The sequence below is a fragment of the Pelecanus crispus genome, chromosome 1, assembly GCF_030463565.1.
Source record: "Pelecanus crispus isolate bPelCri1 chromosome 1, bPelCri1.pri, whole genome shotgun sequence".
Taxonomy (NCBI): domain Eukaryota; kingdom Metazoa; phylum Chordata; class Aves; order Pelecaniformes; family Pelecanidae; genus Pelecanus; species Pelecanus crispus.
Window position 1 is genome coordinate 61,430,519 of NC_134643.1, and position 26,896 is coordinate 61,457,414.

A 26,896-nucleotide genomic window follows, 5' to 3' on the forward strand; every position below is an offset into this window, starting at 1 on the left:
CCACACACTTGTTGCAACACTGTGGGCCAACCACAATGCATAATAGGGTGTAGGTACCTGATGGTGGATATAGGCACCTAGTGCGAGCTTCAAAAGTCAAAAAGAAGCCTCATTTAGATTCTTGTGAAAAATCCCACCGGTGCTTGCTAGGTACCTGAATACCTTGAAATGTCAGTCCTTCATTGTACTGTTCCAGTACTCTGTTTCTCAACCTGTGCTATGTGGATAACAGCACTTCCATACTTCACAGGCACGTCATGGAGGTAAGTACAGCCATGAGTGCTGTGAAGCACTCAAGTAATGCAGTGGTAAGAGTTGTATTATCATTTAAGACATAAAGAAATGGATGGTCCTTAAACACTATGTGACAGTTTGTTGCACACTTTTAAAACAAATTAGCTGACAGATCCTGTTGCATTTAATTCCCGCTGATTTATAAAGAGGGTTTGTGACATATGTAATGCTTCAGGACAGCTGTACTTTGTGTGACCATCACTTCAGAAATGGTATTTTTGGAAGACTTGATTAAGGTTGCCATTGCAAATATGTTAGCTAGCACTTTTAGCATTATTTTGTTGTCTGGAAATCTGCTTCTTGGTTTCTCAGCATGTAAATGCATTTGTTACCAGCACAGTAGTTTGGTTTAGCAAAGCACTGATCTTAATTTCACATATTTGTCATCTTTATAACTGACCACCTACTTGGAGATTCTATTGCTTCCTTGCAGGCGCTATTGCTTACTTCCAAAAGAATACAGGAACCTTTTTAAACTGTAGATAATCTCATGTGAACACAAACGCTATTGTTGATATGCAAGATTGACTAATCTGGTTTAAATCAGTCACTTTCCAAACATTTAGAGAAGCAACAAACCACTTGGGCAAATTCAGGCCAGCACTTCCCAGGTGGGGGAGTCTGCCTCACAGAATGAATCTACGTACTTCTCAAGATCTTTTCTAGCTGCATCTTCACATCCTGGGCTGTGAGAGGCTGAGAGGGCAAGTGCTTGGGCCAAGCAAGCTCCGTTGCAGTCATCACTCCACCAAATACCTGTGAAAGTTGCTTGCCCACTGTGCATCAGCTTCTCCATATGTCAGATAAGAATATAGAGATCCCTTTTCCCTGCTCTTTTCTTCCCTTTCCTGGAGGCATTTTCAAGCCGTACCAGCTAGCACTTGTAAAATACACTGTGGTCCTTTGATGGCTGACCCCCTGGAAGTGTTTATAACTAGTAATATGGTTTTACCTCCTTGCAATGTGATATACTTTAAGCAATGAAGTTCTCACATAAGAGATCCTCATCCTTCTATGTCCAAAACTTACTTTCTAAACCTCTGGATTAAACATAGAACAGATTGAAAAATCTGTTTCATTCGTTCATCCGTGAAGAGAACAGAGGTTTTCCTAAAGTAAAAGTGATATAAAGGAAATTTCTAACAGTAGGCCCATTTTTGTGAGCATCTTAATTTAGTTGAGAACTCTCTCTGAATCTTCCTTCTCATGACAACAGGGCGTTTTTAACCAGCCTTGAACAGTAAATATAAAGAGAGGACAGAAGGCTCAGACATTTCACAGCAGAAAAGATTCGAAAGATGAATCTCTCTTCCCTTTGCCACAGGCATGTACATTTCTACCCTCCCCACAGCGATCAGTTTACTGGAAATAAGAGCAATCTGGCAACTGTTCTTCTATAAGGCCCTACTGGTGCTGCATGACAGCCATAATGACTGCCTTGCTCTGTAGTGACCCCCTATGGCCAGTTAACAAGTGGGATACATTAGCTTCAAAAGGGATTTTTTTGCCTCTCCTGGACTTACAACCCCAATAACAATTCTTAGAGAGATCAACCTCTTAAAAAGAGGGAGGGACTGCTGGAGGGATCTCTGCCAAAGAGCAAGACTTGCCAGAGGTGGAATATCTGCTTTGGGCCCAATAAAACGGTATCAAGAAAGGGAAGGAAACGAATAAATCCACTTGCAAATCTATTTGTGTACATTTGAAGTGGACAGAAACTAATATAAGTGAAGCAGAGACAGGATGTCTGTGATAGAAATAAAACCACTTTACTGTTTAGAATAAAAGGACACTATAAAAAGTGAACATTATGCAACATTACCTTAAAAGACAATATACATTCACTGAATATAAAATTTATAAATAACATGGAGGAAAACTGTAAACAGTGCTAGAAAATTTAGCAACAAATACATTCCTTCTGGACAAGATTTTTCACACGGGTTTGGTTCCCTCCCCATGTTTCCATGACTATCAGGAACAGCAGAGTGGCTCTATGAAGGAAGGACAGTGTCAGAGAGAATGAGAAGCCAGTACAGGCAAAGCAGCAGCAAATGTTTAGTGGATTTTAAAGATTTTTCTCAAGACTGGGAGCCCCAAAAGACACTTATTCTAAAAAAAGACAAAAAATTTTTGCAGTTCCCTAAATTTGGTTCTACCCTTCTAAGGTATAAAATACCTTATAAGTAAGATATACTTTCAGAGACATCTGAAAGAATGGAAACTTGTTCCCATGGAGGCCTTTACTCCAAACAGTCTTGACTGTAAAAAACACAACAGCATGTTTCCCATCACCCTGAGGTAGCATTTCAGTCCGGCCAAGTATGACTGGGATATGGTGATATATTTCAGTTTTAGAATAGTCCTACCTAAAGGGCCATGTAACTCTTCAAAACATGGAAAAATTTAGACCTGAAATGGCAGTTTTGTCCCATATAGGGGAGGAGGAAGTCTCCCACAGGAGGATTTGAATAAGGTACTCCATGCACAGATCTCCTCCTGCTCTCTACCCCCTCCATTTTGGAAAAGGAAAATCAAATCGAATCTTTCCCAAACCTTCAGTTTATTTTTCGTATTTTTTATAATTCTAAAGGGGAAAATACTCTCAAGCAAATAAGGAAAAATATCTATAAATAACAAAGCGAACAGCAACAGTCTAGAAATGAGCTATGCATTTTAAAAGGTACTTGTAATAACGTTGGTGTATCTAAAGCATAGGGCGGTGGGGGGAAGCCCTCATCCTGTACTTGTCCAAAGGTCATGCTCACATCAGCTGTGCCATTGACAGCTCCTCTGACCTCAGGTTACGGGGTGAAGTGAGGAGCGTGTCAGAGGTGACAGGAAGATATTCATGCTGCTGCAGGCCATTGTATGCTCCATAGCCTAACATTTTGGGGAGAACTTCGCACCTGCCTCCTCACATCTCCATGCCTGGTGTTCCCACATATTGCACGGCCTGCTGTAATGACAGAGAGAGTTTTGTCCATTGGCAGGCAGAAGTGCCTTAGCAGGACAGAAGGAGAGCAGATAGAAAGGAAGCAGTCTTTGAGTCTGATTTAGAGCCTGTTCAATCCATTTAATGGCTCCCTCCCACTTCAAGGCAGCCTTCAGTCAGGTTCTTAATGCAAGCACAAGCTAAAGCTTAGCCCAAGAACTACATGTCCCTGATAGCATGCACAGAAACAAAATTAAGAAGCCTCCCAAAAGAAATGTATTTTTACTGGATTCTTCCCCCTCCTTTTGGCTCCACATTTTCAAAAAGCCTTAACAACTGCTTCTTTACACAGCAAGGGGAAAGATTTGCTACCAAACCCCCACCCCTGCCAGTCTAGCTGTCTGCATCTCAGAAATATTTTACTGTCTGCAATATAAAATGGGAATACGCTTCATTTTCTGGTACTGCATCTGCTGTTTTGTTGTTTACAAAGCACATAGCTACATTATATCCTACTTAGGGACACAAGTCCTCATAGCATTAGAATGCAAATGTTTTCACAATAATTTGAGTGCAATACTGTGATGTCTCAGCTAGCTAAATGAATCAGTGACAGGTAAAACATGCAGAGCTGCAGTTCAATGAAAACTGAAATCAACACTTCACTGCATCGAGGGGCATTTTCATTTAGCCTTCCAAAGCCATGAAAAGTGGCTGCAGCTCAAAGAGACGTCAGCTTTGCGGAGTCGCCTTGAGCATGAGGAGGGCCATCTCCAGCGATGCCAACTCTACACGATGCAAACAGTGAGGGTGGCGAGGCCGGCTCCACTCTGCCCTCAGTGACCTTCAGAGATTTTGTCAGCCGTGTACAGCTCAAACAGATTGCTCCACTGTGCCCAAAGCCCAACCCCGTACTCTGCCAAAAGAGGCAACATTCTGACCCACCACATGATCCTATGATGGGTGCTGTGAAGCACCCTATCCTCCCTCTCATCTCCAACCCATAATTTAGGAGTAGTCACAGGGAAGAGGACGTCTGAAAAGTTTTCCAAGCCTGAATCACAGGAAAATCCAACAGACTTTCAGTGTGTTTTCTGCTGCGCTGCCACTCAGAGCAGCTGAAAAAAAAATACACAGCAGACCTAGGCACCTCTTCATTAACTCTTTGAAAATGCCCTTTAAAGCTCATGTTAAGAATGAAGCTATGCGCTTTTTGCTGAAACAATTCATCTAGTAAATGGGGCATTTCAGGGGATGTACGTTTGACAGAGCTCTGGTAGCATGCAAGGAACGTAAAAATGCATCAGGGCCCATCTCAGACACCCTTTTCTTTCCATTTGGCAAAGAGGCCCCAAACAACTCTCCAGTAATTGAGGTCACTGACTGTAAAATGCTGTATTGCCCCTGGGCTGGAATCACTGCAACACTTTTTCCTGCTGGTGGCAGCTCTGCTAAGTGGAATGAACTGAAGATATATGGAAACTTAAGATAAATAATCATAATAATACAAAAATGAAGTTAAGTGTAATCTTCTCCCTGCCCAAGCCCTCCCCATCCAAAACTCAGTCACCCATTTTGTCAGCACCCCTTGTTCACCATCATTAAAACTTAAAATACTTTTATTTGATAAGAAAAATTATATTATAGTTTTCTTAATAAAAAACAAAATAGAACGAAAAACTTCTCCAGTCAACAGCAAAGCACAAGACAGTAAGGCTCCTCCTCCCACATCACTGCAGGATATGGTATGAGCACATGCACAGAGCTATGGTTAACAGTGCCTAGAGGGAAACACAGCACTTGACACAGAAGGAATCCTCTGGGCAGCTGAAATTTTATGATCCCAGCCAGCACTTTTTAGGAGACCACTTTTCCTTGCCTAGCCCCCCCCCCCCCCCACTTCCTTTCACTATATAAACATATGCAGCTAGTGTAGCTGCAGGGGAGGAACCGTGGTGCAAGGAGGTACAGAGGAAACAATGACTGTAGCCACTATTGCAGATACACTGGAGCCTCAATATCTTAAAAACAACTCACTGACTCGGAATGTCAATATTTCTGTCTTTAAAACACAATCAAATCATTCTTTTGTTTAGAACACCAAAAAAACCCCACATCCTGTCAAAAATAGCTTATGTCATTATGTGTATATACATCTTAGTTCAGCAAAACACTATTTTGGCAACAGATTTTTTTTTTTTTATAGTAAGAGCTCTAGTAAGTCTCCCCTTTTCCGCTTCCATGTGATTGATTTACAGTTGATATTTTTGCATGTTTGGTTTAAGGTGTTCACAAGCTAGTTTTGCTGGTGAAGCTAAGCTGCAAAAATTTCAGGGGCCAATGCTGCTCAAAACAGGATGGCACAGCACTTCATCTGCTCTGCTGTAGGTGGATTTACCTCCCTGAATATAGGGGATGGGGCTTTTGTTTTTTAAACAACAACAAAAATACAAAATACTCTCTGTTTTGTTCTGGGGAAAGCCAGAACTTCAAATGTGCTGTTGCATTCACACTGTGACTTAATTAGCTAGGACAATCAGTCAACAATGCTTTTACCAGATGATGTGGTCAGACACACCAGGTGAATTCTCCCACTGCTGGAGTCAATCACATTGCCAATCTCCCATAAAGGAGGATTTCTTTCGGATGTCATTTTTTCCAGAGTTTATGCTAGGTTTCTTTTCAGTTTGTTTCATTTGCCAATCTGATTAATAAAACCTGTTTTCTTTCAAATATTTTCAGCACTTAGTGCATGAAGAGGGGTGACAGGAAGCCAGCACATAGAATACAGTGCCTAATTGGCACAGTTTTTAGGTTTTTGTTTTCCTAAAAAAATAGAGATTGTATTGCTATAGCTAATGGTACATGTAAGAGAGCAAGAGCTCCATCTTTCTTCTTTTTTTTTTTTTTTCTCTTTTTTCCCCTCCCATTTTTCCCTCTGGTGTGCAAAAGTAAGCTCTCAAATGTTGTCTGATCAAAATGAGTGGTATCAAAACACGGAAAAGGTGATTACAAATTCAGTAAGGTAGCACAGACTATTTTTCTTTCCTTTTTTTTTTCCTTTTCTTTTTTAAGTGTTCGAAGTGCTAAAATTTGCATGAAAACAGGCACTAATTTCATTGTCATCATCATGATCTGGTAAGAGTTAGTGTCCAAAGGAAGATCAGCCACAAGTAAGGGAGAGGGGAGATAAGGAAGGGATAGCGTGCTCAGGGATCTGTGGCATTGATTATTGTTTTATCTGGAGGCGCCCATCCTCTGTACCAGCTGCAGTAACCTTCCACCCTCTGGATGCAGGCATAGTGCTTCGCTTGGTATCCTGAGTGGCCAAAGTTGGAGAGCATGTCCATCCAAATACACTCATTCTTGGAGGTGGCGAAGCAGGGCACATAGTAGCAGGGCCTAATCTGCAATTGCAAAGAGCAATCAGGTAAGGCTACATGGAAAAACAACATTACAGAACATGTCTTTTTACCAGAGACAAGGGATTCAAAATTCCGCTCCCTCAATCAAGCCTTGTTTACTAGCCCAAAATTGAGCCTCAGTTCAGTAAGCACATCAGCATGTGCTTAGCTTCACATACACAGCTAATTCCAGAGTCAAATGGGCTTTTCAGGTGCAGAAAAGTTGAGCTTGTGTCTATGTTTTTGCAGGCTTGAGGCCATGAGCAAAAATCTTAGTGCCAGTGCCAGGCTGTGAGGTTTTAAGCACTCAAAATGTTTACACAGGAAAAAAGCTGGACATATCTTGCCAAGCCTCTGGTACCTGATTTCATTCACCTGCAAATGATTCTGCATGGATTCTGAAAGCCTTCCCCAACCCCACTTAACTCCAACAGGGCACTAAAAAGGCATAGACTCTGCATTTTTATTTGATTGTCTCTTCTCTGGTCTCAACACTAAAGCTGAGCTTTACTTTTTCCCTGTAAAAATTGTTGTCCTCCATTTCTCTTCCTGGTTGTTCACCAGCATCATTAGTATTACCAGCCAAGGGAAACAGAATTCTAGGGTTTGAATGTCTTAACGCCACCTAATTAGAGACGCACATACCTTGCATCCACAGCCCAGATGATAACGATGATTCAGTCCTTTACGCTGGGACAGTGTCAGCCGGTCCCATTTCTCATACCAATTGCAAAGGCCAGTGTAAACCTTCCCTTCATACACACGGCCTTGAAAACAGAGACATGGTCACAAGTTAGCACTTCTCAGCTCAAGCACTTTTCTTGTTTCCTGAGATTGCTAATGCTCTCAATATGTTTGGCTTCAGTCACTGTTCAGCAACTGCTTTGTTTTTATTAACTGGTTCAGGAATCTCTGGCCAGCAAGATTACAGCACTTCTGTAAGTTAGGAGTGTTGTGCCAGCTGTAAGCACCAGCAACAACATGCAGGTGAGCAATGCTGTCAAGCTCCTCTCAACAACAGAGCAAAACTAAGTGAATTGACACCTTCACTAGAAACAAGACTTGGCAACTGCCACGTCTCTCTCTCCTTGCATCCCCCCACCTCAGCAGCCTGCATTTCTCCAGCTCATTCCAAATGGGATCTCCCATGTCTGGTGCAGCTGAGTAGCAACCAGCTCCCTGTGACAGACATGCCAGCTCAGGTATGAACTGACAGTTGTGGACTGTCATACAGCGTATTTGTCACAACATGGCTGGCTATAAGAGGTACTTGAGGAAAGAGAGGGAAATCTAGAGAGTGAAATGACTCTCAGCATTAAAGAATACTGAACACCAAAATACTGTTGGCCACCTCAACACTTGGGAAGCTGTGTACAGAGCTGCCTACACAGCTGCCCATGTCCTTAGCAGGTGTATGTATAGAACAGAAGAGGTTTTGATTACGAAGAAGTACACTGTCCTTTACCTGTAATCAGATATTGGTACTTGTTGACCTCCAGCTTGACTCCACAAAGACTCTCAGAGGCTTCTGTGTAGATGTACTGAACATGTGGCATTATCTGGAAGCCCCTGTACATCTAGAGAAACAAATAAAAATGCTTTAAGTCATCTTAAGATGATGACTTTTCACTCAGATTCTTTATAATCTATGTTCCTAGACTGTGGTGACAAGCAGTGAACTTCTAGTCCTTACAAGGGTGAAGGGCTAATGGCGCTAGCTGGACTCTGATGCAAGTCTCCCCACCACATTTGCTGGTAGAGAATACCCACCTGTTAACAAGCCATTGCAATTCCGCACAGGGACCACTTTTCCCCACTCGCATTAGTTCCAGTGGCACTGAGTGAGCAAAGCACCAACATTGGAAGCTCTGCCAACACCCTGAAGAATTTTTTTCTTTATATAGCTCATAATTAGGGAGAAATTAAATTAATTCAAGTTTCAAATCTTCCTCCTTCATGGGATTTAAACAATTTCTTCCGAACTAAGGCATTTTTCTTTTTAACAATGACCCTATTTTCCAGTGTTGCTGCTGCTGTAAGTTTCAAACCTTTGGCGCTTGATCTAAGTCATCAAGCCAGACACTTCCTTCTCAAACACCTAGCATACACAATGCCTGCTGACCTCAGCAAGGATTTAACATTTCTCTAACTAAATGAATGCAGAAATAGAATTCTACCCCATCTCCTAAAATTAGCCTGGTACTGACAGGCACCATAAAGAAAATACCATCTATACATAATTCCTCTATGCTCCTTCTTTTTCATAATCTTTCTTAAGTGGAAGCCCACATACAGTTCAGTTTAATTGAAATACAAACCCGCAGATATACTGGCAATTGGATTCAGTCAGAAATTAGCATGTGTCCCTATATGACCTGACCTTACCACTGCAATTTAGGGAAACTCATGCATGCCTGTTAGGAGGATAATGAAGTCTGTGCATAGCAATGAAACAACCACTGCATGCACACATTGGACCCAATAACACATATCCTAATTTTGAAACATTGAGGATGCTTTTCCTCTTTCAAATTTCATCTTTAAAATTTAGTTATCTTTTCAAAGTATTCAGTCTCTCTTTCTTCCCCACCAACTGCATGAATGGCCAGTGTGTAAAAGTTAAAGGAAAACAATAGGAGTCAGAGAGAATCACAGTTTCAAAGCATTTCCCAGCCTATCATTTTCTCCGTCAGCTTTATTGATAGACAGCACATTCACATTCAGTTTAACTGTAAATATTAAAGTGAGGCAGAAGAGAAAAAAAAAATCCCAAACAATCCCAGAGATATAGATCCTTGCTGCTGTGTCACCTGAGTGGTGGCATTCTCCTCCATGCTGTATTCTGTTTCTTGAAGTCCCCTATTATCCCAGGGTATGTGTCACCAGTTGTTCATCATTCACTATTCCCCCCATTCCTTTAAAAACAAACCTTTTTCTTCTACAGAATTAATCTGTGCTATTCTTTCTGGTGTTAGGGGCCTGATTCATACCTCTATGAAGTCAGTGAAAGGATGCCTGTTGACTTAATGGATTTTATGCTAGGCCCAGATACTGCATATAAAAAAACCAAAAAACTACTAATTCTGCTATGCTGAGGTCAAACTGTCTTCTGGGCATCCACGGAATGTCTGCCAGGGTTTTTTTTTCCTCCTTATATTACCCCAATCAGCATAATCTTGTAACAGTATCACAACTCAGTTAACAGCACTGCTGTGTACATAAAAGACATGCTAAAGGGTTTGAATTTTCCAGCCTGCCTTCTACACCCAGCAAATATGCAAGGAGAGCGTTTTTTTTAAATTAATGATGCTGTGTCAACAAAAGCTCACAGATCGTGTTTGGAATACACCATTGTGTTCATAAGTGAGCAAAGTCCTTCAATGAATATGGAAGAACCGAACCTTGCCTAATCTCTACTTTACCCCTGCAATTTTCTTGGTATGGGATGATCTACTCAGATTTTCCAATTATACTCAAGATAGTTGGAGATCTAGGTTCTGGAACAAGCATCCTCTCTGTCCTTGGATGAGTTATTTAGCCTTCAGTACACTTTTGTTCCTCCTCTGTAGAACAGCTCTGCCTTGTTTCACAAGGCTAGTGTGAGGAAAGGCACATAGTATAAAGATCACATGGTCAGACCCCATTCTAGTGGGCGTCACACCAAGAAGCCATGATAACAGTATCTAAGCAGATAAGACTAGCTAAGATAACAGCTGGGGCTGCCCAGTCTCTCCAGGCAATGCATTATCTACACTGCAGAGAGCTGTATGCTGTGCATGTGCAGTACAAGTGATCTGTCACTCGAGTGCTAACTAAGCTCCAAGTAGTGTTGGGTTAATTAAATATCTGTGCTATAAAGGCCACATGCACACAGGCACACTTTGAACCCACTCTCCCCCTTGCAAAAAGGGCTACAAGCTAGACTAATCATTCCTCTGAGAAGGTGCTCAGGCCCTTCCTACAGGACCCTTAACAGTCATCACTCCTCACATCTTCTGCATCACCAAGCTCAACATGACTGCCTATTAAGTAACTAGTGATGCTGAACTGGGGTTTGGTTTTTGACTCCTGGACCTAATTTCCTGTTCACATTACCATCAGGGACAGCACTGTCAGGGTTGCTGAAGGAAGCATGCTCAGCCTCTCAAAAAGCACTTCATACCACCCCACAGGGACCCTCATCAATGCTAGCAACTGTCATGCTAATTGACCCAGTGTTGGGGGCAGACAGGGCTTGCCTCATCCTCTGATGACTAAAGAAAATTCACCATGACCTTGGTTCTCAGGGGAAGAAAAAGAAAATTTGGCAAGGGGGAATCTTTTACAGGTGCCCCCTTTCAAAACAGATAAAACAATACCTTAAGCATTATTTTTGGATACACAAAATATCCTGAAGTGCTATTAGACCAGTCAGAAGAAAACCAACCATAAAGCTAACCTCTCTCGTAACTGCTACCCTCAGAGTCCTCCTGTCACCACAAATGTGTATTTTTGGAAGCATAATGACAGGGAACAAAGTATTAGCAAGCGTCACATGGTGGTGCCTGCTAGTGCTGCTCTATTTCCAGCTGTGTCAGCATTCCCCTTAGCAGCCCCCATACCGTCTCAGAAATGCACATGCAAATCTTGTGGTGGTTCCTGCTGCCTGATTAACTTCACCCTGTAATACAATGTTCCTCCCTCTATCCCTCCCATGTGAGGTCACGCTAGATACCAAGGCTTAGAGTCATCTTGCCTAACCTTCAGCTACCTAAAATTCAGGCACTTCATATGAGTTAGGCATCCTCTCTAGTCAAATGCCAAAGACAGGCACCTCCAGAACAACTCAGCCCATCCTAAAATAGCTGTCTACAACTGGTGGGCTGAATTACACTTTGATGGTTCCTGTCTCTCTCCATTGACAATCAAGAGAGCACGAAAGACTCAACACCTCATTTTAGTCTGTCTAAAATTAAACTAAATTAATCCCACCCCACTTCTTTCCTCTTGGGGACTATCAGGTTTCACCCCTTAGACTCATTTTACAGATTAGCAACAAACCAAGGAAAGCCTCCTTGCTTCTGGCAGCCTGTCCAGAGTGCTGCCATGGTCAACCAGGACTGTTTGTGTACATGGAGTAGAAATATCTTATCTCCTTGTTTCCTTTGTAGTTTCCTGAAATAGGTTTGGGCCATTCTCAGAATGCACTGCAGCATCACAGAACATGCAGGGGTTAGATCAGTCCTGTGCAGATTTCTGACACGTGATCTTGAAATATTCTTAAATTATTTGAGAAAGCAGTGGGGGAAGGCAGAGGGTGTTTGAAAAAGCACAAGGCCTTTTCAGACAACAAACCTGAATGCTAGAAAGCCTGGCACTGTTCTGTGCCTGTGGGCTGACCTTGTGCTCCAGTCCAGGCCCCAATCTGGTTTAGTGGTAAAATTCAGCAACGAGTTCAGGAGTGTTAGTGAGAGCAAGAATCAGCCACAGCAAACTCCAAGGAACCCATGAAAGAAATACAAACATTGTTTGTTGCCTTTTAAGGCTCTCAATGCTTTTCACAGGCAATTCAGTACACACTGATAGACTAAATGGCCTGTTTATTTTTCATCTGCAGGTGCAGATGGGTTTATAGGTGGCCAAAAAACACTGACATGTTAGTTTTATCTTCAGAGTTGTTCCCATGCAGCTGTGCAGAGCCATAGGCCTCCTTAGTTTTCTTTTCAGCAGGAGGACAGTCAGCTTTCATTGGGGTGAGCAAGGGAGAGATTTGCTGCGTCACTCTGAGCTCCCTCACTGCATGGAGCTGAATCCGTCTTTATACTGAAGTCTCTAAGCTCAGCAGAAAGACAGCAGGGTTTCAAAGACAACACTTGGTTTGTTTGTTTATCAAGAACTATGTCCTCCGGACATTCCAGTTCTATTGAGCACTTTGACTGCTTCAGGTTCCTTCCTGCCAAAGGTCACAGTTAAATGTGCAATGCAACATCTCACCAGCCCACCATCTATGTACTGGGCATAGAGGCAGTTTGACCAACACATGATCTCCCCTTTAAAATCACTCTTGCTTTTGTTGGACACATAGCTTCCTAACAAAACACTGTGGAACTGCTCCTGCAAAAAGGCAATTGTTCTCTTGTGGTCTCAGCATGAGGACACTGCAGATTACTGCAGTATCTGCTGTAAACACCCTGGCCCTGTGCTGCAGAATAAATCAATGAAAAGAGCCTGAACAGGCTCAGGCGTCTTATTTAAAGATTGACATGATGGTGTCAATCGTGATGGTACAGTGGCTGCTGCTCCACCCAACATGCTCACCTTCTCTGGGCTTATGCTCCTCCCCATGCCAGCAGACACATAGAAGCCTTTCCTATTCATAGCAGGGACACTACTGCAAACTCCCAGGTCAGAGGAGGAATACTTAATGCTGTTCCAGAGATCTCTGACACTGCAGCTAACTGGCTGACAACGGGGCAGGCTGTATCATTAGTTACAAGAGAGGCTAGCGTTATGGTTGGTAAAGGGCAATAACTCATTTTGGGGCCTACCGTTATTCTAGATCATCACTGGACCCTGTTCATGGTCATATGTTAGAAAGGAAGCACCAAACTCTTGGAACTGAGCAGGAGAAAAAGTAGGGGTCCTGGACCGACGGGGACAAAATCAGAGAAAAAAGAGTTGATGAAGCCACTGCAGCATGTGGACATTGAATAGTTTTGTGAAGTGGGATACACTGGCTGAGTTGGAGAATGACAAAGCTGGACAAGAACTGCACAGAGTGCTGCAAGACTGATGAGGCCAGGGACAGCCATCGGGGGGAAAAAAAAAAAAAAAAAGGAGTGGCAGCATTGTCTCACTGTTGCCAACATAGCCAGTTTTTTTGCAAATACAAGTTAATTAACAAATACATATATTTCTTTTTGAATCTTAAAAAAACATTTTTAAGATGAAGGAAATTAGTAAGCCCAACCTCACGCCCTTGTATTTAAAGTACAAGCATTCCACTCTAGTGGAAGGGCCATGCCAGGACCAGATTTGGCTACGTGTGTGGTTTTGCGACAGCTTATGAAACAGGCTTTGCGTCTCCTCCTCCCAGCTTTCGTGCTTAGCTATAAACTGCCTTATAAAGAGAGTTACTGTTACAAGGCAGGCAAGTGACTGTTTTTTTCTGAACCTTTACTTTGTCTAATATGTTTCAGATTTCTGCAGTCTCTGCCAAGCTTTTCCATTCCCTTTCCTTTTTTTTTTTTTTTTTTAAAGACATAAACCAGTCTTATGACTGGAATGGCACAGCCAAGAAAAACAATCTAGGTCTGATTTTTAGCATTACATAACAAGGGGTCAGTTTAAGAAAAAAATCTAGATCTAAAGCAGCAGGTTGAGTGCAGTTTGTGCAGCAAAAAATTAGAGCTTTGAAGAGAGGAACTAGAGAAACCAAGCAACTGGTGTAGGAGATCTACCTCTTTTCACCTTGGAGTCAGTAGTTTATAGCTCTTCTGAGCTGATATTTGAAAGCTACAGTGTTTGGTTTAGCTTTATATAAAGACTTCACTATACGAGTTTCATTTGTTCTGTACACGGAAAAAAATGCCATCATTCTAACTGGTGGTCACAAAGAATGCAAGGGAAGAAGAGATGAAGGACCACTCTCCCAAGGCTGGCAGACCCCCTACCACCACCACATCTTGAATTTAATGAAAGTGCTGCATGGAAAAGCTTGCATTTCCACAGTCTAACACAGCGTATCTTGAACACAAACAGGACTCCAGTATCTAGAGAAGCCCATCTGGCATCTTTTCCTACCAGAAGTTTTTAAAATAAAAGAAGAATTCAGGTATTCAGCACTGTATGTCAGGAATGACCTCTTCCTGCTCCTTTCTCCTCTCCAGGCAAATTTCTACCAATTGCTGGTTACCTTCCATTCTGGCTGACCAATATGAAAAGCTGAAGTGCTGTTATTTTAAGTATGCAAACTCTGTTAGCCATCACATGTTAATTAGAATCATTATCCTATCTACAAGCCTATGTGAAATGTCTGCAAACATACCTTTGTCTGCTTGACTGTGTATCGCATCGTTCCAAATGGTCCATCTTTCATGAGCTTCTTCCCCACAACTTTAGCTCGGATCACTGTCATAAGAGAGGAAAAATAAAACAAATTATAAAATAATTTACAAAACATTTAGGCTAGACCCTCCACTTCAAAAAAGCCACTTAGATAAATTATTCTGTAAAATAAAACAAAACTCCAGGCCAACCTTCCTCTCAATTTATTCTAAATCTCACACACAATGAAGGCATGTAAAATGGGATGCCAAAGCAAGTATTTATTTAGAGGAAATCCAGTTCTGTGTGAAGAATAAGAACAAGCATTATTTATGTTGAAATCTCAGTGAAATCTGCAAAGCAGACTATAGCTGGGACCAAGGCGGGTTAAAATCTTTGCACCAAGCCACTGGGTGAAGTTCGTATTTAATGTCTTAACTCTCAACATATGGCATGACGTTCAACAAGATACTACTTTTCAATTGTTCTTTGGGTGCCCAATGCAGCTTCAGGTTCCCAATAACCACAACAATACAGTACAGCACACTGGAATATCCCGTATCTAGGGACTTCACTATAGCTGCCACCTTTCAGATACCACAAAACTCCCAACAAATGGCTCCCTTGAACAAATAGCTACTGTGCAAAACCAGGTTGTTCAGCAACCATCAAGCCCACAGCGAAAGCTGCCAGGCCAGCCAGAAGCCACCTGGAAGACAAACTAAAGCTGACCCATCAGTCAGAGCTCACATACACTGCACTTCATTTCATCATGGATACTAAGGGGCAGTGTGTGTGAATGCGTGCACACAGCATCCAGCCTGACACAGATACCTCCATTGTACCACAGACACACCACAGCAATGTCAGCTGAGCCCAAGCCATCATAGATAAGGTTTTGAGGTCATTCAGATGGATCTAGTGGGTAGTTTACAGTGCTTAACGAAGAGTTCTCCTGCTCATCTATTTTTGGGGCACTCCACAAAAAACCCTACTGTTCCACTGATCCTCTTTGAAAAAGTTCTGCAGTCACCTCCTCATCTCAATAGAGGAGCAAAGCTTAGTGACAGGGCAGGCATTATTCACCTCAAGTCCACTCCCCTCAAACAATCGTATCACATTATATGAGCACGAGAAGTGGCTTAATTTTTACAAGGGCTGCAGATAATTAGACTGGAGAAGGCCAATCCTGGGAAGAATAAGGATCACTGCTAGAAAACCCTGTACCCCAAACGCCACTCATACAAACAACAGGACAAAAAAAATTAAACAAGGAACTCAAAATTCCATCAATCAAGAGAAACATCAAAACTACAATATAACTAAGCAAATCTTACCTAAAATCTTATTCATCAAGCTTCTCATTACAAGAGCTATGAAAATTATTCCAGTAGAATAATCCAAAGAATGCAACATACTCATAACACAACTGACAATGTAGTAGTTATATATAAATCCCCCAGAAACCCCTTTTTTGTGGAGATATCAGATATGTTTGTATAAAGCTTGTATCAGTACACTATTGCAAACAATGCACCTCTGCTGAATATATGGCCCAATGGTTCCAGACTACTGAAATCCAGCAACTAAAATGGACCACATGCATCATTTCCTCTGAGCCTACGAAGGTCCTATTCATAACTCCCTGCATAGGACAGAGGTACTGCTTTCACAGCAATCTTCTGCAGCATTTCATCTGTGTTTTGCTGAATGTATCATATTAATTCATCACAGAAAACAATTCAGTAAAAAGCAGGAAGGCATGGAAGGGAGACAAAGAGGTGAAGGTACTCCTTTGCAAGCAGGAAAGACCAATGAGTTATTGTTTGCATTACAGCACTATCTAAAAGCAGCAACAAGGTTCAGGGATCCATTTTGCTAGGTATATAGGACATTAAACAAGCACCTTGTTGCTTCTTAGCTCATTTAGTTTTCAAACAGCTGTGGAAGCCCACTGGAAGAAATGGGAAAAAGAGGAGGCTAAGTTTTTCTTCACTACCTAGACCAAATTAATGAGGCAAAAAGCTTTCTGAATAACCTGAAGAACAGATTTAAAGGAAGAGACAGGTCTGGTTATACACACCAGTTCCTGGAACTTGTTCCATGAGGATGGTGTAAAATGAAGACAAACTCACTCTGCTCTGAGTTATATCCTATGCTTCAGCCAGACTTGTCAAATAAATTTTAAACTAGGTAAGACAGTTCTGCTGTCTTTGATTCAAAGGACCAACAAAACCTTCATTCATTGAGCGGAAAACTTAATTCTTAATTTTTTTTTTCAAACTTCTATTATCCAATGGCTGTAAAAGACAGTACAATTTTATTGATTCTTCTATTTAACAAGTTGTTCAGACTTCGATTTAATCCCTTCTTCAAAATTTAGTAGCTATACTGAAGCATGTCCTTTAGGACTCCAAATATCCTTAAAGAACTAAGTTCTTCCATTTGTTGCCTCCAACCACCACTACCACCATCAGTGAAACCACAAAAAACAGACTGCCTAAGGGTCAATGAGAAAGAACGCAATTTCTTTATGGCTTTGTGAATTCTAGGGTGCTTCACTAATGCTGGAGTCTATAGCAAAGGGTGTCAGAAGTCTTATCTTCATCTACTGCATATCTGATAACACTATTGCAACACTGATAAGAGGTTGAAAAACCTGGTGTTTGCCCAACACATCTGAAATCAACAATGAAATCTAAAATCTTATTGACAATGATAAGATAGATACTAAAAGGCAATATTGCAGAACACTAGGGTTTCCAAACCAGAACATGGTTAGCATAAAAGATGACAGCCACATTCCCAATTGCTGACAAAATATCTAAAAACCCATTTTCTTCAGGTACTTCACTGCTAGCTTGGCAGCCCTTTAACTTCTAGTTAGAGTAGCACAGCCATTTCAGAAAGAAGCCAGCTTTGATTTATGGACTAATCAACAGCTTCACCACAGGACCAAAGATTCAAAATGCACATCTACTCCAGCACCTAACAGTATCTCAATTTCAACTAATGCTACCCTTGTAAGCAGGTGGAAGGATCTGTATTTTCGTATCATTGTTCCCCAGTAAAGTTAGCGAAGAACAACCATCCAAGCAAATTTACTTAGTAAAAACCATAAAAAACCTTCGTGTGGGCCATCACTTCAAGCCTTCTGTAAATGGGTCAAAGCCCTCTGTATCTCAGAGAAGTTGTCTTCATCACCCAAATGATAACTTTTCTAGGTAAGTTCCTTCCTTTATGAAACAGCTAGGAATGAACAAAGAATCCACCCTGCCTCACTTTTCCCATATTAAAGGAAAAGTCAAGCTGTTAGCCAAGGAGCAGAGGATACTCCAACTTAAGTCTACCCCCTGTATTTTGTGAGGCTAAATTCCCACCCCCTGAGGATTAGATACATCTGGATAACTGGAGAGAAATGCTGGATGGACAGAACTGCTCAGAGTTTGTTCTTGCATGTCCAGCTTCATCACCCTAAGCCTCCATGCATGAGAGCCACTTGTAAATCTGCCTGGAACAGAGTTCCAAGCTGCAGATCTGCAGCCACATGTTTCCCAGTTCCTGTCTTTGCTCCTTCAAACTGCTGCTCACCAGTTACACTGCTGGACCACTCTTCACACCTAGTCAGAAGATAAAAGAACAGTACTCCTAACTGAGCAGGGGCCATACACACTTGCCAGAGGAATTTTTCACCCTCTGCAAAGCATCAGGAATTTACAGTATTTCTGCTCCAAATTCAGTCCATGTTACATTAACAAAGTCAACTGTTTACTTCTGGGAGCTCCTACTGCTTGAGCAGAATAAGGCAAAAGGTACTGTGACTGCTCCCCTGAACTCCTTCCTTCTCCCTGAAGCTATATTACAGTCCTGCTATTACTGATGAGAAACTTTATCCCACACAAGTGGACACCAAAATAGCTGCATATTTTTAAACCACAATTCCTTTGAAGTACTGCCTATGAAAATACTCCAAGATGAATGTTTCTCAGTACTTTGGGGTTGCAGGTTGGGTCACTTTGTGGGACTGGAGTAGTTTGGAAGGTCTCACGAGTGATTTGTAATTATTTATGAAAAGTTAAATTAGATGAGGATATAAATCTTGATAAGAGAAGCATGGCAGCCATACCATGATTGAAAGGGGAGAAAACATATACACTGCTTCTCAAAATTTGACATGATTAAAAAAATGAGGGAAAGAGAAAGAAAAATGGATATTTAGTTGATATTCTAAAAAACAAAGTTTTTAAGAAAATAACAACCTGCTGTGTTTGAGGATTCAGGAAATACATCTAACAAGGTATCACAAACAATTAGTGTATTTATCTCTTTCCCTTTGCCTTGGTTTTCATTTTTGTTGGTGGGGTTTTTCTGGTGGTTTTTTTTTTATGTAAACTAGCTTAGTGCTTAGGAAAACAGAGATGGCTCAGATTTGCCACAAGACTAGTATAGTGCAAGCAGCTAATGGTTTGTATTTCACTGGCATCTCTAGTGTGGTACAAACCGTCTGCATGTGCATGTATACACACAAATACACACAGAAATCACATCTTTTTCCAAATGTCACAGGACGAGGTCTTATAAAAGGCAAACAAATCAGAATGGGCATAAGAGAAAAAGGCCCTACACGCACTTTTATTTGCCCAAATGCACACATATCCAACTCAAGTACTCTTTAACTTTATCCCTTACTCTATGGCCATTTTCTCAAGGATTCATAGGAAGAACAGGCCTAAAGGTAAGATATGAAGCAGAAGAGGACACCGGCTTTACAGCTGAGATAGCAGACGGCATTCTTTTGATGAGGCAAGAAGTAGACAAACAGCCAATGACCAATGTGAGGGAATTGGACACGTGAGATTAAGACAAGCATTTTCCAAGCTGAGGAAACAACATGGTGAAAAGACTTGTGATTACCAAGTCACTTCATCCAGGCACACACTAGTTTTCCCAACTGAAAAGCAAAGGCATCGACTGTCTTAGCTCAACCAAGCCTGTGTCCTCTATCGGGGCCAGCCACTAGATGGTGACACTATCACGAAGCTGACCTTACCTTAACGTGAGGGCAGCGCTACATGCACAACCTAACACCATGACTCCCAGTTGCGTGCCCAACTGCACCATGAGAACCAGATATGCTTTCATGCAAGTGGGCCGGCTGTCATCCATAAACAGCATTTTAAGTGGAGGCACACACCCTTTAGAGACCAGGATTTGCTCCAAACCCATTTCCCTTGTGACCAATTATCATGAACGGCTCAGGACAGTAACAAATGCTACATTTCTCATTATTGTTCCAAGGATTTATTTTATTGGTGTGCAATGTGAGTATTTTTAAGTGAGAGGTTTGGCTGAGATGCATGCTCACTGTATTTAAGTAAATGAAGGATGTGGAGGATTCATGTTGTTTGCTAATGGAGACACAGGAGACAAGTTATTCTCTCAGTCCATTCTTCGGCATCCAAATAGTGGCAAAATAAAATATATGGGTAGCAGCAACGTGACCAGGAGGCTGAAGGAAGGCCCCCTCTATCCTGAGGCCACTGACTACACCAGCAACCGGACAGCAAAAACAACCCCCAACAGAATTATGCACTTGGAAATGCTGCCTTAACACTAGACACAGGACATGCCAAGGAGGATGGCTGCCATTTTATTCATCCAAACACTATACAAGGGCTCACTTCCAAGAGCAATTTACTGAGAACTTTTTACCAACTTTACTAGCAGCGGTCTCATTCAGCCTGTCTCACAAAAACTCCTTACTGTGCTGGTACATGCTGGAGGGCTCACATCACACAGGGCTAAGGCAGCTGGTGTGTTTAAGACGCCTGAGCATACCTAGCACACTACTGAGGTATTAGTTTATTCTGGCATTTATGGAGGTGTCTCCTAACCTGGTCAAGGCAGGATGCTTTTACACATAGATTTTCTACCATTGGTGCTGCTGGTGCTGCTAGAAAGACACAATTGCTGTGTCTGTCTTGCTCACTCTCTCTCACGAGCTGCATTCCTTTTCCCATCCCCCTGGCTGATCTGTTAGCAATTATTACCAACACTCTTGGCTTCCCTAATAACAGAGGACTATAACTACAAGTGGATTGTGTCCTTCGGACTGGAAGTCTGGCCCAGCTACATGCAGCCTCTTGGGAAGCTCCATTAAATTGCCTGGTGGCTGTAGGCTTGTATGAGAAGCAAGTGTGTGGGGCCTGCTTTGGAAGGGGGACAAGAAAGCAGCTTCTCACCCATTCCCCCACTTCTGCAGCAAAGCAGAACAGAGAGGGAAGTGCTGATGACAGCAGGGGATTCATGAAGAGGGAAAAAAACAGATATAAGTCTCCAGTCTGTTTGATGATCTGTTTGTACTGAAAGTCACCTCCTCCTACATAACCAAAATAGAATTCCTTTACAAATTAAGAGTATTCAATTTGAAGACTTCTTGCAAAGCGTGAGAAGGATGAAAAAATACAGTAGAGGAGCTTTCTCCTGCCTCGTTCCATCATGACCTCCAGCCAAAGCTACAAGAGCAAAGCAAATGTCTTTTGCTTTGTCTTGGAAGAAGTCAAATCCAGCTGCGCTGCTACACAGCATCACCAGAGAACCTCATCAAGAGAAAAAGAAAAGATACTTCAGTTAGAGGTTCACTGCTGGCTGCTGCCTTCTCATACCCCTCACCAACAAACTAGCTCCCATTACTGGCAGTCCAAATCTTGAGCTCTTGCCTTTTCAAAGCACTCTGAAGAACACTGAGAAAAAGCACCACCTTCTTGACACCAATCACCTCTACCAGTCAGACATTTGCCACATAAATATCACATAGGAAAGGACTTGTGCTTACTTCAGCAAGCATGTTGGAACATTTTGACTAACAATAAAAGTCTAAATAAAAACAGGAAGGCAAGACACCCCATTAACTTTCCTCCTCATTTTCTAACCAGAACTATGACATTTACTTTTGACCTTTGTTTTACAGATCCAAAAAACTTTCCCTGTCTGTGGCATAGCAAGGCTGTTTGAAGGCCACCCAAAGAAGTGGAAGGCAATTAAATGGCTTCACCCAGGCCCAAGCTCTGTCTAAAACAACCGATTACAATTGCAGTTGCTAAATATTAACCCAGTTTCCCATCCCTGCAGATTTCCTTGCCACTGAGAATCTGTTTGCACAACATGCCGTACTGCTTGATTTCCAACACAGCAAAATAAGGAGTGATACAACTTTCATACAAGACTATGATTGCATCAGAGCTCCTGTCACTTCAAAAAGTATAAACTGCTCTAGAAGGGCTTTTCTTGGGAGAAAGCTCATCCTCCCAACAAGACCGCAAATTAAAGATGCAAGGTTGCAGAAAACAAGCAGAACTTGGTTTGTGCTTGGCATTTCACCTGTAGCTTATTAACTGGATACAGTTTTTCTGATGGCAGCAGTAGCAAGCATTTTGCTCCATGCCCATACAGTGCATCTCACCCTGTGGAAGCCCAAGCTCCCTTTGAAATACATTAGAATCGGAGAGAAAGGAGAGGTCTTTGTTAGATAAGAAACTGCAAATTCTCTTCTAGACATTTCTTTCAGGTTCCTATATGCAATTTGGTTGCAGACTCTTCAGCTGCCCAGCACTACCCCTGCATCTAACTCCTGATGTCAACTCCCTTACTTTCCCACCACACACAGTCTGTTTGGAAGATGGAGGAAAGACAGAAAGAAGAAGGAAGAAAGGAGGGATCTAAAATGCATTTATATCTGTTTACTAGTAGAATCTCTTACATCCATGTGCAGATGGTATGTTTCATGCCAAGGGAGACTAGCTTCAGGAAATACCTTGTGATAAACAGAGAAGCAAAAAGAAGAAAAAAAGAAAAAAAAAAAAAGTCTGTTGTTACTACCTATTACACCTGCTAAACTCAGAGAAGCCAGGTAGGCCCAAGAGATTAGCTAGAACACACACAGAGTGTAGCTAGTTGAGTCACAAGTTACACACATGGCTAAGTCTCACAGCCTGCATCAACAAAACATTCTAGGTCTGCTGCAGATATAAGCAGAGACACTGCAGACTACATAATGAGCATGCCTACAGTTTTGAGAAACCTCTGGTAAAATAAAAAGAGAAACCAATGTCATTCCTGCCAACTAGCCATTTCTCTGTCTCCTTTTTGGCAGGCTTTTTTTAACCTTCCACTTAAATATTTTTTTAACTAGTTACTGAAAGCTGAATTCAGGCTAGAGGCAAAAGGCAGTATGCAAGTATCAGAGTAAAGGAAGGAAAAGTGATGCAAGTGGAAGGGAGTGCCTCATGAACAGAGCGTAGCTGAGAGGCACCTTGCACCTCTCTCCAAGGGATGTTTTCAGCAGAGTGCATTTTGCCTCATTTTGTGCCACTGACAACTGCCAAAGAAAAAACTGCTTTCAGCCAAGGTTAGCAGTGTTGGAAAGATGGTTGTCAAAACCAACACACAAAAGCACTTCCAAAGCCAGCTTACAACAGTGTATAAAAATAACAAGTATATGACTCAAAGCTGGTCAGGCAATGTTTAGCTCAAAACACCTTTTCCATTTTCTTTTGGTCTACATAAGATTTGTGCAGTAAGACTTAACTCAGTCCTCACTTCCAGATCAAGTACTTCTAGACACAGTACATATAGGACAAGGGGAAGACAGGCTGAGACAGAGAAGACTGGTTTCCCATAGCTCTTTGGAATTGTTCAAAGGAGCCACACGTCTAAGCGTTCCACTCGGAGAATATGGCAGCGCTGAAGTGAGACCAATTAGGGGCAAATGGAAACCATATGTGATTTTAATGAAACAAGGAGCTGGTGCACATGGCTTACTGCTGCAGGAGCATTTACTGCCTGAAAGGAATGTGCATCTGGCATTGATCATTTCCCAACCCATCAAGTGAGCAGTAACATGGAAAGCAAATTGGAGCATATGATGAGAGATGAATTGCCCAAAGAAGTACAGCTAGGGGAGCAGCCCCTGCAAGGAGAAAACATGTCCTTCGCGGGTGATTTAGTGATACAGTTGCAAGTGAGGCTGATCTTCCATTTCCACAGATCATGATAACAAACTACAAGAACGAGTGCTAGAGTGACTGAAATGGATTGAGCAGTATTTTAAAAAACCTACTACAATCACAGAAATCCCATTCTGGTTCACATGGGGCAGACTTTTACTCCCTTGGGTCAAGGGCACTGCTTAAAGAATAAAGTACTGTTGATCCTAAACAAGGCTAATATACAGTCCAAATGAGATGTCTGTTGCTGCAAATATTCAGATGAGATTGCTTTTATGTATACATCAAAATGGGTACACAGTGAGGAGATCTGAGGCTGAAGAGGCAGTGTAGATGCACCCTTCTGTTCCATTTTTTTCTTTTTGACTGCAAGTTTCCCAGGAAGTTTCAGTTCTGCTGAGAAAGAAAAGGTCTTAGCCTGCAAAGCTGTAGATAAGTTGCTCTACTGGGATATGGTCATTCCTTCTGCAAGCTGCTGTGTTGCAGCTTGATATCTCATTCTCAGAACAAAACCACTATCTTCACCAAGCAGCCAAGAGACTGCTCACATACATTACAAGAGGAAGGGGGTAAAGATGCTCTCTCTGATCCACCACTCAACCATATATACAGTCAATGTCCAGGGCTTGAACCTGGTAACGCTACTTCGCATTTCATATAATAATAAGACATCTGCCAAGACAGATACATAGAACTGGCATGTCTTGCTCCTTAGTGCTAGATTTCCTCTGTGGGATATCTGGAGTTAACAAGCGTAGTAAATTCATCACTCTATTTTTCAAGGAGGCAATAGAAAATTCTTGAGCCAAATCTGCCTATTTATTAGTCTTCATTAACCCACCGTGCAATCCATGAGCACACTGGGAACTCACATCCAAATGGTCCAACAGGAGGAAGAGGAGGAGGAAGGAAAGCCCTGCTAAAGAAAATATCTGAAAACAGTTTTCTTCTGCACTTTAGAAATAGGGCAGCTCTGACAGCTCATGTAAACCTTTCAAAACAGGGAGTGTCAAAAGCCACAGGCCTGGACACTCCCTGCTTCAGTAACTTACTTCACAGGACTCTCCTTGCTTCAGCACCTCGCCCAGCTGGGATGGGTGCCAGCATTCTGTGAGGAGGCTGCACTCCACTGATCACATGGTTTACACTCAATTTCGCACGTAGGAGCTAGAGAGGAAGAACTGTTTGGGAACATGTATAGATTTCAAGGGTACTGGGTGGGCCTGCAAATTCCTTCCTGCATTAGAAAACTTGCATTAAACTGATAGGCTAAGCAGCTGTCCACACCAAAGAGGTATACATATTTAACCAGGTCAGGCCTATATGTGCTGCTCTGCTGTTCCTATTTGCACTGGACCTGACAGGACCCAGTATTAGGCCTGCCTGACCCTGGAATTAAACCTACATTCAATTTCTCCTGTGAGAAGCCAGTACCTTTGCCCACCATTCTAGAGCCATTATAAATTGTTCAGAAGCTGACCGCCCCAGCAGACTGTTCACATACACTGGACGTGTCCATGACACAGTTCCAGTTTATCATAATGCTTAAGGAATGTACTAATTGCCCATTTTATTAATGTCTATTATGTAACCACAGTAATTAATACTATGTAGATGAGCTTAGCTACATGAAGAATTTTACGCTGGAGTCTGAGCACCATGTAAAGACTTAGACATCGCACTTGGATCCTGATTCAGTGTTCATTAAAGCAAGTTGAAAACCCCCCTGAGCCCTGAATCAGCCTCACATACCACAATTCCCAGTCAGAATACAGGTCAAGGTCAGGACAATATCAGGGCAAACCTCACACTGACCAATTTGCCCACCTATCCAGAACTTCCCAGGATCCTGTGTAGTGCCCTGCCATAAACTGTGTTCCAAAACATCATCCTTCATTTTGGACCTTCAAAGGGAACTCGAAGGCCAGAAGAATTCAGTGTTGATGTGTTGTGGGAAAAGGTTAAAAAAAAAAAAAAAAAGAGAAGACATGGAAGTCTAAGAACATCTATAAGCAACAACTCTTTACATGAGTAACGTAAATACTGCACACTGTACATCCTCTGGCTCTGAAGACACAGGATTTTCCCTGTGCAATGACACAGAGCACAGACAGCAGAAAGGGTAGGCAGACACTGGCCAGTCACCTTTGTTCTTCAGTTTTCTCAGAAACTCCCTGACTGTCCTACTGAAAGACTAGCCAAAGTTGTTCCACAGAAACTGCAGTGGAGAAAGAAACAATATAACCATATTGTTCTTTTATTACCCAAACTTCCTTCATACAAACTTTTCATCAAAATTTCATGTTCATGAACAGCCCAATAGGCCATAATCAGAATAGATTTCCAGAAGTTGTGTGTCATTGCTTGGACGCTCATATGCATCCTGGTACTCCCAATGAAGTATTAATGAGATATGGATACAACACTTAGCTAGACTTCTGTAAGCACAGAGAACACACTGAATGGTTAACAGTGCCTGTCTACCACCAATTGTTGACTTTTTTTTTTTGCACAACAAATATTTATACAAATCCAAGACTAACCTATACTGTTTTGTAAGGGCTTGATGATCTGAAAGGTCTTTTCCAACCTAAACGCTTCTATGATTCTATGATTCCTAGTCAGTATTGCTAATTAGCGGTTTTTATATGGAAATTCTGAAGCCTGACCATATGAACCTGATGGAGACTTACTTCAAGTGAACCTACTAGTCAGCTCATCTGTGCTATTGGAGTCTGAGAGCTTCATAAAGTATTCTTACCAAAAACTTACCATAAAGTTCCAATTTGGGAGAGGTAAGCCTGCATTCTGGTATCACTTCTTAGGTGTCCTTGTAACTTTTTAGAAAAAAACTCAAAAGGTCACAAGACATGGTTGGATAGTCATTTCACAGCCACCCTGGCACAGTGATCACTATTTCTGAATGCTCTAAGGCCCATTAACTGTTTTGGGAGGCAGAAGTTCTCTGGACACCCCACTGCTGAATGTTTACAGATAAGGGTAATCATTTCCAGGGTATGCACCGAGCCTGACTGCTTCCTGCCTGTCTAGGTCTCCCGGGACATTGCTGTAAAAGGACTATTTTGGCAAAGTAATGAACCACCCTCCCAAGAGCCAGCTTTTTGGGGGTCCAGTTAAGCTTGCACCTGGAACACAGGTGTAAGCATGTTTAAACATTGACAGGGAGGGAACTAACAGAAACACAAGGGGAAATACCTCGTCTCAGTCCAGTG

At 42.0% G+C, this 26,896-nt stretch overlaps 2 protein-coding genes across 3 annotated transcripts in view; one reads left to right on the forward strand and one right to left on the reverse strand.

Annotated features, from left to right (window-relative positions):
* The window catches only part of SYN3 (synapsin III), a 180,080-nt gene that overhangs the window by 44,896 nt on the left and 108,288 nt on the right, over window positions 1-26,896 (forward strand). The window lies entirely within an intron of this gene.
* The window catches only part of TIMP3 (TIMP metallopeptidase inhibitor 3), a 41,669-nt gene continuing 16,837 nt past the window's right edge, over window positions 2,065-26,896 (reverse strand). Inside the window, exons 2-5 of the mRNA XM_075709476.1 lie at window positions 14,660-14,742; window positions 8,099-8,210; window positions 7,279-7,400; window positions 2,065-6,636 (exon numbers count right to left, since the gene is read on the reverse strand). Of these exons, the coding sequence (XP_075565591.1) occupies window positions 6,439-6,636; window positions 7,279-7,400; window positions 8,099-8,210; window positions 14,660-14,742 (515 nt within the window). The 3' untranslated portion in view covers window positions 2,065-6,438. The remainder of the gene's footprint in view (window positions 6,637-7,278; window positions 7,401-8,098; window positions 8,211-14,659; window positions 14,743-26,896) is intronic.